This window comes from Convolutriloba macropyga, chromosome 8, assembly GCF_964194025.1.
Source record: "Convolutriloba macropyga chromosome 8, txConMacr16.3, whole genome shotgun sequence".
Classification (NCBI taxonomy): domain Eukaryota; kingdom Metazoa; phylum Xenacoelomorpha; order Acoela; family Convolutidae; genus Convolutriloba; species Convolutriloba macropyga.
The window spans coordinates 40,031,107-40,049,564 of NC_134475.1; the positions used below are offsets into that span (position 1 = coordinate 40,031,107).

An 18,458-nucleotide genomic window follows, 5' to 3' on the forward strand; every position below is an offset into this window, starting at 1 on the left:
CATATTTTAACAGATTTGATTTTATTGTTTTTACTTTTTTGTTTAATAGTTTTGTTTCAAGATAATCATAAATTAGTGAAGGCACGTTTTGTTTGATGAGTAGTTGGATGGCGTTAAATGGATTTTCACTTCGAGTCGTTTCCGGATTTCTTCCGGCTATGTTTTTTTTAAGATCTGTTCACACATTTTCATGATTTTTGAAGTCAAATTGGAGTAGTGATTTTGGTCACGCCGAAACAGGAAGTGGAGCGAAAAAGCAAAGCGAGTGGTTTTGCGGCGTGAAATTTTTTAGCTCTAAATTTAAAATAGAGTGAGAGAACGGTGTTTGAACAAAAGTTCGCTTTCTCGCTAGTGGTTTTTTGTTCACATGCGGCACTTTCACTTTGATTTTTACAGTGTTTTCGGTTTTTTGGATCGGATTTTTTTTCGAAATGGTTTTCCCAATCCATTCAAAGTCCGTTCTAGGTCTAGTTTTCTGTTTAGTCAGTGAAAATTTTTTGAATTTTACGTCAGGACTTGTCCTGCTATGTTTTTTTTACTTCGTCGAACAAAAAATTAATAAGATATAATTAGAAAAAAAATTTTCCACAGACGATTGACTGACCTATTAATTTCTCTTTTATCTAGTTTTAAGACCAAATTAATATGTTTCCTGCCTTTCAAGTGGATGAAAGATTCCATTTTCATGTGGATGAACTTTTATCTAATTTTTAAAAGTAAAAATATTTGAAATGGAAAATGAATTTTTTTGTAATCCATAGAATTTGAACTGTGGGGAGCGCTGTCTTTTTAATACCTTTGATAGCGATGCTGTGTGGATCTATTATTGGCCTTTTCATAGTTATTAGAATTTGAATTGCATTCGGGCACTGTCTTTTTTAAGATCTGTTCACACATTTTGAATAATTTCAACTGCTCTCAAACTAACTATCTATATATTAATTCAGTGTCGACATAAAAGGCACCATTTTTAAGCTTCTAATCTTTACATGTTTTAACAACCCCTATACATGCTTTTCGGCAAAAAGCGACTGGCAACAGTCGGTTTTGAACCGCTTCCGTGAGTTAAGAGGCAAAAGCGCAATGAGTTGAGCTAAGAAACAGATGAGCCGCGTATTTATCGGGATTTTTGTCCATTAACGTTGCCCCAACTGTTGCCCCCCCCTCCATCAGCCCCCGTTGCAACCCCCCTCCTTTAGGTTTTTTAATATTAAGTTACTGCAGAGTTTAGTGGTAATGCAATCGTTTCAACATTTTAACATCACGAGTTTTAGCCTTTTTTTTGACAAAACATGCAACTTTTTTCAAATTTTTTGACATTTATCCTTATTCCGGTCTTTCTAGACCCAGCGGCCAGAAATCATCCTTAGAGATTTGATAATAAGTTACTGACAAATTTTTATTGGCCATGGAATAGTTTTTCTTTTTTTTAATGTCATAAATTTTCACAATTTTTTTGATAAAAATTGCATTTTTTCAAGTTTTTTTTTGAAAATATTTGTCATTTTTAGGTCAGAAGCCAAGGAACCTCCTCTAGGGTTTGAAAATAGATTAATGTATAATTTCTAGATGTAATCGAATGTCTTGCAGGATTTCAGAGAATTATAGCTTTTTTAAAGCTGCGAAGCTGTAAGCTGAGCGGAGCTATATTGCGGTGCTCTTGGTTTTTTTGTTTCGTCGTCTGACGCTCTTTTTTCGTTTTACATTTGTTCACGCAGCAAAGCTGAAAGTCAAATTTTCTGAATGACTTCTTCCTCTCACTAACGGCATTTGTGCGCATGACGTCTTTTCTCACTCGCTTTAGCAAAAGCTTTTGGGTTAATTGCGTGATTAGATTTTGATCATACGTGACTTACCTCACTCAATAAAATGACTTTTGCACTTTAAAAGTTAAGTTTAGTTTGAATTTGTTTAAGGTCAAAGGAACTCATAGGTGCAGTAAAGGTTCCTAATAGGAGGCTTCTGCGGAATGAATTTTCACAAGCTTTATTAATTTATCGCTGAATGTTTTTTACCTAGTCTTTTGAGTGGCGTCGAATTTTTTTTCAATTTAGATCTGAATCTGTTTCTGTCTCTTTTATATGGCACGCAGGTCTATTCTTTCGCAGCTATTCCGGCAATCTGCCGGCTATGTTAATACCTTTGACAGCGATGCTGTGTGGATCTAGCATTGGCCTTTTCATAGTTATTAGAATTTGAATTGCATTCGGGCACTGTCTTAAGATCTGTTCATAAATTAATTAATTCAGAAATTATTAATTTCATAAATTGATTAAATCAGAAATTATGTTCAGAAATTATTAATTTTTTGCTGAATGTTTTTTACCTAGTTTTTTGAGCGGCGTCGATTTTCAATTTAGATCTGTATCTGTTTATATTTCTATTATATGGCACGCAAGTCTATTCTTTCGCAGCTATTCCGGCAATCTGCCGGCTATGTTATTGTCTTGAGAAATGATAGTCAATATCGATATTGAACCATACGCAATTTAATTTTCAATGTGTAGACAAAGAATGAACAGGAAACTGTATCAGATCAGAGTTCAGTAATTAATTTTTCAGAGATCATTGGGGGGCCAACCGGCTACTTGATTTTGCGGCTTATTAATTGCTCTTGCACGAAATTGGAAGCATTTATTGTAGTCAGGTGTTTATTTTCGATTACGCTGAATTTTCGCTCGACTGTTGTAACTTTCTATTGACTTTTGAGGTCTTGTTTTTTTGAGTTTTGCATGATCTAAATTGCTCTCATTCAAAGTTTTAACCAGCTGAAATCAATTGATGGCACTATAATACAAATAAAAGTCGAATTCAAACAAAAGTCAAATCTGTTGAATTGGATATTGTTTTAATTTAATTCATTTTAGTAGGATCTAATAAAATCTAGCAAAATTTGAAACACCTTAGTTACCCTATTGTCCACGTTGCAAGCTAAAATCAAACCCTTTCACTCTTGGCTGAAGATAAGAACATAGCCCCATCCTTTTGTTCGAGAGCAATTCGTCTGGCATTAGTCGGTTAAACTTGAAGCTGCTGCTTTTTGATTGTTAGGTAATTATAGAGACATATACTTTCGGAATAAGTTCGCACGTAATGTTTCAGTCCATTATCTGCCTAACATTTTATGAAAACAATCGTTAACGGTAAAAAAAAATTCAAATAAATATATATACTCATGCGTTCATTCAAATATAATATTCTATTTAGGAAAAGAGTGGTCTTAACAGCCGCAGTCTGCTTATTACAATCTTTGCAAAGTTCTGCAAGTTTTTATTTTTTTTAAAAAAAAACAGAAAATGATTTAAGTTAATTTTATGACTAAATGCTCCCTTCAATCTGAATATTAACATCTCATCTACAGAGTTCATTAAAGCTAGAGCAAGTGCCGCTTGCTAACCCTACTTCTGACTTTTTAATTCCCCTCGAACGAAGTTTAGAGTCATTATTGTAGATGTGAGTCTTTTATTCTGGAGCTTTCTTCGCTCTCACGTGACTTCACGCTTGATTTCTCAATTTCTGCGTAATTTAAAATTGCTCTCAATACAAAATAAAGACTGTTGCTAGCATAAAGGCTATTCTAAGCGAATAGAACTTGTCACCCAGAGTTTGTTTGGAACCCCACTGGGGCTAGGGTTTTTTTCCACCCTTGAACTTCTAAGCTACAATCCCCTTTAAAGTAAATTGCGACGCCTCTCCTTCGAGAGCAGTTCGACCGAGTTAATTGGTTTATGTTTAGTGGCCGCCCTCATCTTCTCAGCCGGCTATTATAGCGCTCATATTTTTTTCTTTGACCTCGTCGAACAAAAATTTGTTTCGCTTTACCTCATTTTGCCGCTTTTTCGATATGTAGCATGAAATCTTTTTGACTTCTTTAGGCTAAAGTGCTCTCAAACAGCAGCTGCTAAGCATAGCAATATAAGATGATCAGAATCAGTATCGAGAAACAAAATCATAAAATCAAAACGGCCTCTTTCCATTGCCCGCTACTTGAAGTTTGTTCTTAAAGTCTTAGTGAACACCTCTAATGCTTATTGTCACCGATGTTATTATCTGTATCCTTTGTATTAAGAAACAGGAGTATATGTAACTACGAAATCCAATCCAAATAGTTCGCTTTGTTTTTGTTCAACGATCTGTTTTATCGTTTTTCTGTTCCTTCCGTCCCAATAGGTGATATGGGAATCAATGGTGGCTATTTTCCGACAGTCTGCGGGTATGTTTAACAACTGGTCCCAGTCGCCGAGGAAAAAAATGCAGCAAATTAAATATGCAATACCCCGTAGTTGCTCTGAACAGAAGTTTGTAGCAAATACAGCAATTTTTGCTCTACGTGACGCTTTTCGTCCATGACAGTTTTCGTCCTGAAAAACGGGATAAACTAGTGAAGTCTGAGGGCATTAAATGTACGTTGAGTACTGTAGCGCCCTATTAGTCTATGCTGAGCAGGAATAGTTTCATGATTTGATGGTAAATTGTGGAAAGCTACTACCCCTCCCCGTTTCTTGCGCACTCTGAACACGAAAACTGCTTTTTTGCGACTTATTTTATATGTATTACTTATACATCTGATGCAGGTTTCAAAGTCAAAATGCGAAAGGTGCACTTGTGTAAACAAAATGGGTTAAATGCAAGTTTCTCTTATGTTACAACCATCAATTAGAAGAATTAAAGTGTTTTGAGCAACAATTCTGAAAGTAGCTGGCAGTTAGGATTGTTGAGTTTTCGTTTCTTTTTTATTTTTTGATGAATATTATTTATTGCTCTCAACCGAAGTTCGTAGCAATAATATTAGTCATGTTGTCTTTTATGCGATTTTTTGCTTGACCGATTTTTTGTCTGACTGATTGATTCTTTTAACTTTTCGTCCTCAAAAACGGGATAAACAGATGAAGCCCATGGGGGGAATGTGTCTGGGCCGCTCTCTTAGAGCCTTACGCCTCCCTGGTCTCTAAGTATGCCATTAACCAAAACTGTTTTCAGGAGCCTTTTTTGGGCTATTACCGAAGCGAAGCGCTCGACCGCCGTTTGAGAAATCGCCCGTGTCTAGTTATGTTTATAGCTGAGGAGCTGTAAGCTGAGCGTAGCTATAGTGCGGTTTTTGTTTGATTCATCGTCTGACGCTCCTTTTTTAAATATTAATTTACGCCGCAGACTTCAAAAGAGGGATTCGTTGAACTTCTTCTAACGTTTTGTCACTAATCTTTTGCTACCTTCATTTGCGTGACGTCATTTTGTCAAACTAATTGGCGGTGAATTTTAATCTGAACTGCTTGAAAGTTTTTTTTAATCATGAATGATTGCCTCACTCTAATTAACTTCTAACTTTATTAAGGTTATTTGAGATCACTCTAATCCCTTTCAAGGAAGCCACTATCATGGTCAATGGTAATAATAAATCATGGCGACCAAAACAAAATAACGAATTTGATTTTTTAAAGAAAATTTGAAAACGTTTTTAGTCTTTAAAAAGGTTGGTAACTGCATCAACTCAATTCTATATCTGTTGCTATATCTGTATGGATCTGCCGGCTTTGTTTCATATTTTTATAAGTAAAGTTATTCTCTTTTGCTCCTTTCGATTTTCCTGATTTTTAGTGTTTAGTATGCTGCCGATTTAGCATGCAATCTTATTTTGCAGCCATTGAAATTGGGAAAGAAATTAAACGTTCGTTGTTTTTAGAGGAAGTATGGCAAGTGGATCAGTTAAGATTAAAAGAGGTGGAATTAAAATGGCTTGTTATTGTTAAAATTAAATTGTCCGTATCATAGATAGTCGAGAGTTGTTTCATGTATTATGTATATGTATCAGTGTGTTTTTTGTTGCTTTGAAATCTGCTTGTCGTTCTCTACTGGTCTGATATTAGGTCTTTGGTTAAGGATTCGAGAAACGGCCCACTTCACAATTGTTCCTTATGAGGTGGGCCGTTTCTCGATTCCTTAACTAAAGACATATCAGACAATCAGTATAGAACGACAATATTAGAATAATTTTTAGTTTTACTGGTTGATGTTCTGATGACATCAGAAATGATGAATCCGCATTATGTTTCGTTGCCTCTAGTGACTGTATCTGATATATCAGTTGAAAAAATTCAAGATGTCTTTTTCTTGCATATCATGTTCAAGAGCGCTTTTGAAAATTGGATCTATTCTGTCCCCCCCCCCCCCAACTTATTAGGCATATAACTTTAACGACCACCAGGCGCATGTGCTATTTTTTACATAGTAACAGGCTATATGACAATATATAAATTGCAATTAGGGGGTTGAGACAAACAATAGATCCGAAAAGTCAAGTCAACAAAATTGCCAAGTAAAATCCAGGAAAGTTTAAACCTTCATTTTTGCGAAACGAAAGAATTAATGTCTCCTCAGAAACTTATTTTTTTAAATTGATCTCAAACGAAGTTTGGTGATTAGTTGCTCTCGAACGAAGTTTGAAGCAATTGTTGCAAACGTGTGTGTCTTTTTTATGCAAAATTTTTGCTTGACAAATTTTGCTCATTTGTTCTAGGACATTCTTTGACTCCTCAGTTGTCTTTCACGCTTCTCTTCATCAGTTTTGAGTAATCTCAATTGCTCTCACTTCGAAGTAAAGTTTGTTGCTAGAGTAAGAGCAATGTAGCATGGAAAATCACATGGTACTGATAGGTGAGTGGTGAATGCTTCTGTAGAGGCCTCTGGATGTCGCGGGTTTGATTCCCACCCTTATCGGATGTTTTTGCACCCATAAACAAATTTATCTAGGCTTTCAAAACATTCCTTGAATTAAGTTTTCCTGCCTGTCATTCGAGAACAATTTGTCCAACGTTAGTGAGGTTAGGTTTAATAGTACTGTTGTCTTTTATGCATTTTTTTGGTCAGACACTTTTGCCTTAACGGGATAAACAGGCAAAGCGATGAACAGTTCTCTTAGAGCTTTACTAGTCTTGAGGCGAGAAGACAAGATCATGGCGTGAGGATTTTAAGGTTTGGACCCGAAAAAGTAAGCTAGCCTTACTAGGTCCTATTGAAGCTATTGCTTGCGAGGCGCTAGTGGGTTATGTTTGAGCCTTCTTTGATAGCAGCCTTTTTGTGTCGCTCTGTAACTCAAAATATCGGAAAAATGACTCAATAATAAGCCAGCAAGGCTTGCAGAAAATCTCTGGCGAACCTCTCGCGTGGAGGGATTGAACAGAAATGAACAATATTGCAGAGTGAAGTTTCATTTTCAACTGTTGATATCACGACACTACCATTCAGTTGACTCTCTTTTGTATTCAAACTAACTTAATGTTTAGTTTAGCCGAAAGAACAACGATTTTGTTTCTCGCACCCCGCGTAAGATTTCATTAGTCTGCTTTGTGAAACTCGGAAAACATTACCACCTATAATATTGCAGTATAAGATCGCTCAATGTTTGATTATTTCAGATCGTGTTCCTGCATGAGGATCGTTTTGTCGAGTTCCACAACCAAGGAGGCAAGTACTACAGAATGAGAGTGCCGCGATTTGGGAGGGATCTATGCTACAACAGAAACAATTGTGACCTGATTGTGGTTGGGAACAGCAGTGATATTTACAGAATAAATCTGGAGCAGGGAAGGTTTCTACAGTCTTACACCAGCACAAAAGCAAGGTGTAAATTTGTGAGATCTGTTAACTGCTGCGAGATGTTTAAGAATGTCTTAAGAATGTTTTTGCAGGAAACGTGTAAATTAAAAGCAAAACCGTTGGGTTAAATACTTACATGCTAAAAATATCAAATTACAAATCACTATGCGTTATTTATTAATAAATAGACGCCGTCAGCCTCTCAGCAGCTATTACTGAGGCGCTCTCCTTTCTTTAAAAAAATTCTCTTTACATTTTGGTTTTAAATAAGTCATGCATTTTTGCATTTCGTTTTACTATACGTTTTTCGTTTTACGTAAGTCACAATTTTCACGTTTGATTTGTGACTAACCCCACTCACTATTTCAACTGAATGGATTTTAAATTCTTTCAGGCCTTGAATTACACAATGCAGTGAATACGGTCAATGTCAAAAGATCAAAATCAAAAGAAACGGGATAAAACGATAAAACCCGGTCATTAAGTCATGGTGCTTTAGGTTATCAAATTTCATTAGAATAATTGCTAGCTGACATTAGTTTTGAGCTTTACAGTTTTAGGTTTAAAGGATGAATTAAGTATAGTTAAGAATCTAACTGAAACTGCACACCGAATTAGAACATTTTAGAAAAAATTCTGCTATTTCTATCTATTTTTTTATTTCTGTTTCAATCCCGATGTGCTTCAACGGCGGCTATTTTCTGGCAATCTTCCGGCTATGTTTATAATTTAAATATATTGTTCACACTGATGCTGTTTGTTTGTTTTTATATATATGAAAATCAGTTTTAAATTAACCAATGTGTCTTTTGTAACGTATTTCCTCAAATTGATCGAAAAGGAAACCATTTAAAGCGTGTTTAAAATTACGCCTAGAGTGTAAAGCTCTAACTCCTGAAGGTGATTTATTCCACTTCTCAACGCTTCTTTGTATCAGAGATTTATTACACCATTTTTCCTTTTTTGTATGTTAGCGGTTTTCCTGTTAGGTTCTGACTTATATTTACGCGGTTGGCAAAACTTTTGCAGTATTCAGATTAGCCCTATGACCGTATATCTATTTTGCAGTTTTACTAGGCTTACTTTTGAGATGTACAATCGATCTGACATGATGCGATTTTTCAAAAGAAGATCACGATAGCTGTCATACTTCCTATCGTAAATTCTTATTCCTGTTAATTTGTCTATTTATGCGCTGTATATTTCTACCAGTTCAAGTCTGCATGAAGATTCCACTGAATGAAAGATTTGAATGCACTATTGATCTGATAACAGAAGTTCTAACTTCTAAAGAGATGCTATTCCTCACTAGATATACTGCATGAATTGCAATATGACAATTTTGCATTAATTTGTATACCAAGGTAACCGTAGCGTGGATTGGGTCTTAGTTTGCCTTTGAAAATAGTATCTGTTTTTTTCGTGATGTGGACTATTTGTAACATATAGAAAATTAGTTTTTTTTCATTTAGAATCAGCTAGTTTTTAACTGGTTATATGTTTCACTAAATTTCTTCTTGAGTTTATGTTGGAATGTTTTCTGTCTCAAACTGGTAGATTGAGCTCGTATCGTCTCCAAAAAGTGAATAATGTCAAAATCGCCTTTAATTTGTTCGGAGAGTTCCGAGAGCTGTTCCTTGGGAAACACCATGATTAATGATCGAGCTTTCTGAAAATACGTTACAAAGTTTATTGTATTGAGTTCTGTTACTAAAGAGAGACGTTAGAAGTAAAAATATTGGCAATGGTGTATTGCAACACTCGCTTTTGTGCGAAGTTTCGCGCTAAATTGAATTGAAAAGACACCCACTTTCCAATTACTGATTCAATGAAGTAGAGTACAGCGTCTCCAGATGACTATTAGTTTGAAAACCAAGGTGTTTCCAAAGGTTGTATTCAAAGGTAATTTTTGTGGTCCTGTAGTAACTGATTGAGAAGAAGTCTATGACAATGCTTCACAAAAGTTGATTCAAATTTTTGACAATTTTTGCAAGATGGTTGCTTGTCCATTTTTTAAACTAGATTTATATGTGCATGCGTGAGATTTTTGGGGAAAACTTTATCTTAACGCATTCGTTAAGAATGAGCTATAGGTGATCAGCAATAGCGTATTTTGCTGTTTTTAATCTACATGCATTAAGTTAGTCTTATCCAGGAGCTTTTCAAACGGAAAATGGCTTTGAAAATAGCTCTTGTAAAATAATGGCAATTAAATTGATCATAATTTTGTTGAATGTTGAAAAGGTTACTCTGACCTTTGACAAGACCGATTTCACTGAAAATTTTGGCAAAAACCTTGCAAATTGATCATTTAATTTTTTGTGGTCATTTTCCACAATCTGAATAATACTGACGCTGTTTTTCTGTCTTCCAGTTTTGTTCTGATTGAAGTTCCTTTTCTGTTGCGAGGTTTCATATTTTAATTGTTGCAAATACGCTTGTCTTAGCTTCCTATTAACTAAGTTACTAGTTTTTCAAATGATAACAGGGGTCCACTACCTTGTGCCAGTTTTAAGTGCTTGAAAAACAACCAATGTATCTCGGTTATCAATTTCAATTTTGTTGCTATCCCCCTCTTCTTTGATGAATTCTCGCTAAAGCTACTAACTGGTATTGTTTCTATTGTGTGATTTTCACGAGTTGTCATTTTGTTGTGTTCTGTGCCCCTCTGAGAGGCACGTCTCTTACTGGACTTTTTGTCCAAACTGTTTCCGTTCCTTCTTAAATATTTTTTTTGTTCTGTTACTGAGAAGCTGCTATGAAAACATAACAAAATGTGATCAAGTTCAAAAAATCGTATGCATAGGATACTTCAGCGATTATTTCATTCAAAAGCAATTCTCTAGTGCCTTGCAGACAATAGGCCTTCATGATGAAACTTTCTTCTAATGGCTCATTGATTTTCAGCCGCAGTTTTATAAAGAAGTTTTTATTAGCTGTTCCTAATTCTTTCCTGCTTTGGTACTTCATATTTTTAGAACCTATATTCCTACCCTACTCCTCCGCTTTTTCAATCCCATTATGCTCAAAGTTATATTTGGCACTAAGAAAGTTATCGAATTTTTTTTCACCAATCCAGGTTGCAATTGGAAGGGCTTTTTTGAGAGAGTACAGTTGCTGAACTAAATTGGAAAGTCTTGATATTTGCTTTCTAATCTATGGGAGCTAAACAACCAAAACTTTTTGCCATTTTCCTGTATCTGAACATTTCATCGAGTGTTGTTATTTTTGAAGCATTAAAATGTCCAGGATTCGCTTTAACGTCCACGCAATGTAGACTTGGCAACAAGACTTTTTAATATTTTTAGTTCCCTTTGTTTGAGATATGTAGATATTTCAAAGAATTTGCTTGTTCTTCAAATTCGCTTGAAGTTGCGAAAGATCAAACAAATCAAATCTATCGTGTCAAAACATTGCTTAACACAAGCAGAATTGAAGTTCTATTTTTTGATTAGTAGACCAGCAATGTTATGATAAATATTTTCGAAACGGTTTTTGATTCCGTTCTGGTTATGATGAACTCAGTTATATGAAATATCGTGAATTCAGAGCGCATTCACCACGGGTGTGAGGCCTTAAGCTCTAAAAAAGAATCTCTAGCTGACCGTTTAACTTGTATTTTTCCTCATTGCTCTGTGTTCGTCCATAACATCCATCCTTAACTGGAACAATTTTATACAATTACCACTCTGACCTTTCAATTTGGGCATACATTTGTCAAATGTTTTCTGTTGAATAGCAGCGTCTTAACCGTATTCCGCTGACAATTGAATTGTGTTCATTGTGTAAAGCAAAATTTTGGTTTTCGCTCATGATGACTAGCAGTCAACAGCATTCTCAAAATCTTTTTTTTAAATCTCCAACATGTAAATTCGAATAACCCCAAGGTTAAAGTTACATTTTGTAATATAAATCAAACATACTACATCTTTCCCTTGAATAACTAAACATAATAACAATAAAAACTAAGTTTGAGTTTCTAGTTCTCGTGAATTATTTTAAGAAAAATAAACAAAGCCATTTTTTTTGTCCATTGGAACTCATTTGTGTCTTTTTTGCATCTCTTCCTTTAATTCTTTTTAAAATTTTTTCTTTGATTTTTCCTTTCTTAGAGCTCTTGGAAGTTTATTCCATTTCCGAACAAGGTTTCTTATAATTGAATTTTGACTCCATTTTGATTTACATTTTTTGTGAGAGAAAAATCATTTGTACGATTATTAACTATACTTTCAACGTCTCCGATTATTCTGAATTTTCTTTGGTCTTGTATGTTTGTTTGTTGGACAATATCGAAAAGTCTATTTAATGAAGTTTTTGCTATTTGAATTTCTGCGGGAAGTATTTTATTTTCGAGAAGTAGTTTATGAGCACTGTCATATTTTGCTCGAAAAAAGCAAACTTTTATGCCCCATCTAATTTCTTTGTTTATTCTGTCAATTGAGTAGGACGGCAAACTTTGAGAAAATATTGCACTAAATTCTAAATGCGATCAAACAAGTGATCTAAAGAGATTTATTCGAGCCTTTAAAGGTATTTGATTGCGTACCAAATAAATTGATCTGATAGCTAAAGCCATTTTTCTGATCACATTATAAGTTGTTTTTGGTAGGTCAACGCTTTGTCGAGAATAACACCTAGGTATCGGCATTCATCTATTGGTTTCATTGAATGACTTTTAAATTCAACGCAATTGATAGTTGGTAACTTTTCATTTTTGAAAACCATTATTTCTGTTTTCCCTTCATTTAGTATTGTGTTGTTTCATATATTATTCAGTTTCCATCAATATCTTTTTAGCCTTTGCTTTTAAACACTGTTCATTTCTTTCATGACATAAAATTGCTGTGTCATCTGTAAATTGTAAAACATTCGAACTTTTCCCTCTTTCTCACCGAAGTCATTTACATAAATTATGAATAATAGTGGTCCTAGTACAGTACCTTGTGGAACGCCATGATTAATAATTCTCAAGTTGTATTCAGCTATTCCGTTTCTAACACACTGTTTCCTGTTATTTAGAAACGAATTCAATAAGACTCTTGCGTTTTCTCCAAAACCATATTTTTCAATTTTTTGAATGAAAATGTCCAAGGATATTGAGTTAAAAGCTTTCGCTAAATCCAAAAAAATTGTTAAGACTATGTCTTTTTCTTCAACATAAAGATTTATTTTCTCTGTCAGTGCAATTATTGTATTAAGACACGACTTTTGTTTTTGGAAACCAAATTGATTCTTGTTATTTATTTTATATCTAAATGTTCCAACATTTGCTCCAAGAGAAGTCTTTCAAAAATTTTTGCTAATGTTGGAGTGACCGAAATTGGTCAATAGTTTTCGGGGTTATGCCTGTCGCCTTTCTTATAGATGGGAGAGACATAGGCTTCTTTTAAAATTTCAGGGAATGTGTTTGCGTTTATACACTCATTAATAGCAAACTGTAAATGGGTTCCAATGGACAACTTACAATCTTTCAGTGCCCAGGATGGTATATTTGTTGTTGCAGATGAATGAGTGAATGGCTCTCTGTTGAGAAATATTATGCAGATTGATCTAAGGTGCTATCATGTATCACAATGTTTTGCAAAGCGGTGTTTCATTTGGAAATACATCCTACTAGGCTTTTCAACTGATTTCTAGCATTTCTTATACGTCCAATTGTTTCTTTTTGATGTAAAATTTATTGGAGTTCGTTTGATAGCGTCTTTTTAAGCAATTTTTTCTTTGGCCTCCATAAGATGTAAGTAAAGGTCTTCTTTTAGACGTCTCGAGTGTTTTTTTCAAAAATATTTTGATAATTATTTGCTCTTCAGTTGAGTCTTGAAAAAGTTATTGCATGATTAATTGCTCTCAAACGAAGTTTGTTGCAATTATATTGGTCCTGTCGGTCTTTTTCATGCGAATTTTAGCCTGACCGATTTTTCGTCTGACCCATTTGACTTTTCGTCCTCGGGATAAACAGGTAGCGCCCAGCGGGCATTAAGTGCTCTTAGAACTTTTCAGCTCTGTTTCAGCTCAAACTGTTCATCTCAAAATGTTTATGGTAACCGCTACAGATAATTGATCTTCAATAATTTTTTCTTTTGTTCTGTCAGGTGTATTACTGTCTTGCGTTCTGCAAAGTATATTTTTTTCTTGTGCTACCATTATGAGAGGGTGATCTGAAAAGAGGAACTTCATGTCCCTGTTGATCATCCGTTATTTATTGTATTTATACGAAAAAGCTACATAAATCTCTCAAACTCTTTTGGAGACTTATACTTATGGTGTGAAGGGCGGTTCTTAGAGGTTGAAGACACCCCCACTGTTGAGCCCACCATCAGCCCCCCGGTGCACCTCCCTCCCCCCCCCCCCTGGCTAGCTACTGACAAACAACCGCTCGCTAAAATCACCCAAATTTATACTAATTTTCACAATTTTTTTGAAAATTATTTAGCTTTTTTGTATAAATACAATAAAGCAAGGATGATCAACAGGGACATGAAGTTCCTCTTTTCAGATCTCAGTAGATTTTTGAAAAATTAAAACCTTTTTTGATTTTTATTAGCCCTAGGTGTCAAGGAACCTCCTCTACGGTTTGATAATCGGTTACTGCATAGTTTCGAGTGGTAGTGGAATGGTCTCAACATTTTCGCATCAGCAATTTTAGCAGTTTTTAACATAACGTGCATTTTCAATTTTTTTTTATATTTTTCACGTTTTTCAGACGCAGGGGCCAGAAAACCACCTTAAGGGTTCTATTTTGGAATAGATTTGAACTTTTTATAATTACAAACTAAAGCAATTTTTTTGATGAAACTTGCTTTTCTTTCGACTTTTTTGAAAATTTTTGTCATTTTTTAGTATTTTCTAGCCTCAAAAACCAGGGAACCTCCTCTAGGGTTTGACAATAGGTTACTGTATAGTTTCTAGATGTAATGGAATGTTTTTGCAGGATTTTAACATCACGAACTTTTGCTTTTTTTTACAGAACTTGTAATTTTTCTCAAGTTTTTTTGACAATTTTTGTCATTATTGAGGTTTTTTCAGCCTCGGGGGTCAGAAAACTTTTTAGATTTTATTAATAAGTTACTTAATTTTTTTGGCGGTAAATTAGTTTTCAACTTTTTAATATCACAAATTTTAGCAATTTTTTAAATAAAACTGTAAGCTTTTAGATTTCTCCAGCCTCAAGAGCGACATAACCTCTAAGGTTTGATAATAGGCTACTGCATGGAGGTTTTAATATCTCAAATTTAAACAATTTTTAAATGTATTGGCAATTTTTTCTAGGTTTTTGAATCTTTTTTTGCCGGCACCAAGGTCCATGGGAACCCTCCAAGGTTTGATAATAAGATGTTGCATAGTTTCTAGGATTAATAGAATTGCTATCAAAATTTTATTGACTCGAGTTTCAGCAAATTTGTGATAATTTTTTTTCTTTTTTTATTTTCGGAACATTATTATTATTGTGTTCCAAGTTCATGGATCTTTATGAGCAAGTGAAAATACTTGAAGCTTGAAATAATGATACTGGATAGTCTCATTAGACGATGGAATGGTTTTGAAGATTTTAATATCTTGAATTTTAGCAAGGTTTTTTTTAAAAATTTGCGATTGTTTTCAAAATTTTTGAATATTTTGTCCGATGGGTTCCTTGACAGAACTCCAGAGACAAAAATTGATTTTGAACATTTTTTCACGGCGAATTGTGGAAACGTTTGAGAGCAATTCGCCCGATGTAAGTCGGTTACGTTTTTTTTTTCAGATTTGTGTCACGAAATTGAACGGAGATTTAATGAAATTGATATGACTCACTGGTACAAACTAGAATACCCAATATTATAGTAGTTTTGTTCTTCGTCTTTGAACAAACTGTTTGGATTCAAGGATGATTATAAAAACAAAAGCTTGAAAGTTATTCTTCGGATAACTGACTAAATAGAATACCAAAGAACCACTGTTGTCTCTGCTTGGTGTGTTTGAAAAAAAAAACGTTGTTTGCTGGAGGGAACTCAAAAAAACCAAATACTAAAAGGCGAACGGATATGAGTTTGCTGAAATTTCCGTGAAGCTGATTTTTAACTTTTGTGTTCAAGCAACATTTTTATATATTTACAGAACATTATTATTATTGTGTTCCAAGTTTATGGATCTTTATGAGCAAGTGAAAATACTTCAAGCTTGAAATAGTGATAATGGATAGTCTCATTAGACGATGGAATGGTTTTCAAGATTTTAATATCTTGAATTTTAGCAAGGTTTTTTTAAAAAAAATTGCGATTGGTTTCAAAATTTTTCAATATTTTGTCCGTTGGGTTCCTTGACAGAACTCCAGAGACAAAAATTGATTTTGAACATTTTTTCACGGCGAATTGTGGAAACGTTTGAGAGCAATTCGCCCGATGTAAGTCGGTTACGTTTTTTTTTCAGATTTGTGTCACGAAATTGAACGGAGATTTAATGAAATTGATATGACTCACTGGTACAAACTAGAATACCCAATATTATAGTAGTTTTGTTCTTCGTCTTTGAACAAACTGTTTGGATTCAAGGATGATTATAAAAACAAAAGCTTGAAAGTTATTCTTCGGATAACTGACTAAATAGAATACCAAAGAACCACTGTTGTCTCTGCTTGGTGTGTTTGAAAAAAAAACGTTGTTTGCTGGAGGGGACTCAAAAAAACCAAATACTAAAAGGCGAACGGATATGAATTTGCTGAAATTTCCGTGAAGCTGATTTTTAACTTTTGTGTTCAAGCAACATTTTTATATATTTACAGAACATTATTATTATTGTGTTCCAAGTTTATGGATCTTTATGAGCAAGTGAAAATACTTCAAGCTTGAAATAGTGATAATGGATAGTCTCATTAGACGATGGAATGGTTTTCAAGATTTTAATATCTTGAATTTTAGCAAAGTTTTTTTAAAAAAAATTGCGATTGGTTTCAAAATTTTTCAATATTTTGTCCGTTGGGTTCCTTGACAGAACTCCAGAGACAAAAATTGATTTTGAACATTTTTTCACGGCGAATTGTGGAAACGTTTGAGAGCAATTCGCCCGATGTAAGTCGGTTACGTTTTTTTTTCAGATTTGTGTCACGAAATTGAACGGAGATTTAATGAAATTGGTATGACTCACTGGTACAAACTAGAATACCCAATATTATAGTAGTTTTGTTCTTCGTCTTTGAACAAACTGTTTGGATTCAAGGATGATTATAAAAACAAAAGCTTGAAAGTTATTCTTCGGATATGCGAACGGATATGAATTTGCTGAAATTTCCGTGCAGCTGATTTTTGACTTTTGTGTTCAAGCAACATTTTTAGTTTTTTAATAGCCGCACAGTGATAGCTGGGGCTACTATTGGCCTTCTCTTGGTTTTTATGACTCCAAGAGGAGTATTGGTTTTCTTAAGGTTTTTTTTTACCGCAAATACTATTCGTTCAGACAATGTTTTGACCTGAAAGCAAAAGTGAGTAAAATTGTAATGTGAACTAATTTTTTCTGAGCGAGAAAAGTTTTTTGATCATGGGCTGCGTTTAGTGAATGGCTTTTTAACTGAATGGCACATATAGGTAACGGTTTTTGGCCGTTTTTTCGTCCAAGTGCCCCCTTTTTTGCTTGCAATTTGCTTTTGTGTAGAAATAATTTTTATTGGATGCTATATTGAAACGTAAACCTAGGCAATTGATACCACAGTGTTTTGCAGAGCCTGAAAATGCTTTTGAAGTTCAAAATTGCCACATATTTCTTGATTTTTTAGTTAATTTTTGTCTTTTTTCTTGTAATTTCTTCATTTTTGGAACTTTCAGCCGTCTTTTTGTCAAAAATCAGTTAACATAGCATCGTTCTTTGATAATTCATATACTCAACTCCTCTTTCTATCTCGATGTGATTTTGTTTTATAAAAATGTACATATGCTAATACGATTTTGGTCGTTTTTTTTCCAATTGTTCTCAGTTTTTTGTTTTTTTTTGGTTTTAATTTCTAGCACTAGTCTTTTTGTGCAACATTAGGGACTAAAATTTCGTTCAATAAAAAATCAATCATATATTGGCGTTAAGTTCTTGAAAACCTTTTTTTTATTGAAAAATTTTTTTCATAAATGCGGTCTGAAAAATTTTGAACATTTTTTGCAAAATGTTTTGTAGGTTTGAATTCTGATTTTGCCTTTTTTGTTCCGTTCAGGATGATGGATCTTTGTCTCGGATGTCTTGTTGTTTTTACTATGTCTCGAATGCTGTACATTAAAATGTAATCGTTTTCTTCATTTATTTAATTTGATTTTTGACTTTCAAAAATCAAGAATTTGTCTTTTTGTTACTGTGTTCATTACATTCTGTCCATATTTTTCACATTCTAGTTTCTATCATTCTGTCTTTGTCCTTGAATTACATTTTAAATCGTTATTCTGATTTTTTTCAGATGTTAAAAATTGAATGATTTCAGGTTTTTCTTAGATTTTCGTCATTTCTTTGGTTTGCAATTGATTTCATTTATCATACATTAATCCGGAGATTTTGCTAGAAAACCTATTCCAAAATTTCTACTTATTACTATTTATTGCAGTTTTCTTCAGTCCTTGGTATTGTTTTTAAACAATGTTTTGCCTTTGATTTTTATTCTGTTGCTTGTGTTTTCCATTAATTTAATTTTTGAATTAGTATGAAATCATGTTGTCTGGAATATATACATCAAGGAAGAAGTATGTGTTGTTTTTGGCTTAATTGCAGTGATTAGAAATCTAATGGTAGTGGTTTCCACATTCTTAACTTTGCGTATTATTTTTGAATAATTTAGTTTTCTATGGTTATTGTTTGCCGTCTGCTTTCGCGACCTTGAAATTAGAATCATGAGTTAATTGAGGGCAATTGATAGC

The 18,458-nt window shown here is 34.0% G+C and overlaps 1 protein-coding gene across 3 annotated transcripts in view; it reads left to right on the forward strand.

Moving 5' to 3' along the window:
• LOC142344722 (nucleolar protein 10-like) overlaps positions 1-18,458 on the forward strand; it is a 123,852-nt gene that overhangs the window by 27,248 nt on the left and 78,146 nt on the right. For all 3 annotated transcript variants that reach the window (XM_075396600.1, XM_075396599.1, XM_075396598.1), the window contains one exon: positions 7,413-7,618. In XM_075396600.1, the coding sequence (XP_075252715.1) occupies positions 7,413-7,618 (206 nt within the window). The remainder of the gene's footprint in view (positions 1-7,412; positions 7,619-18,458) is intronic.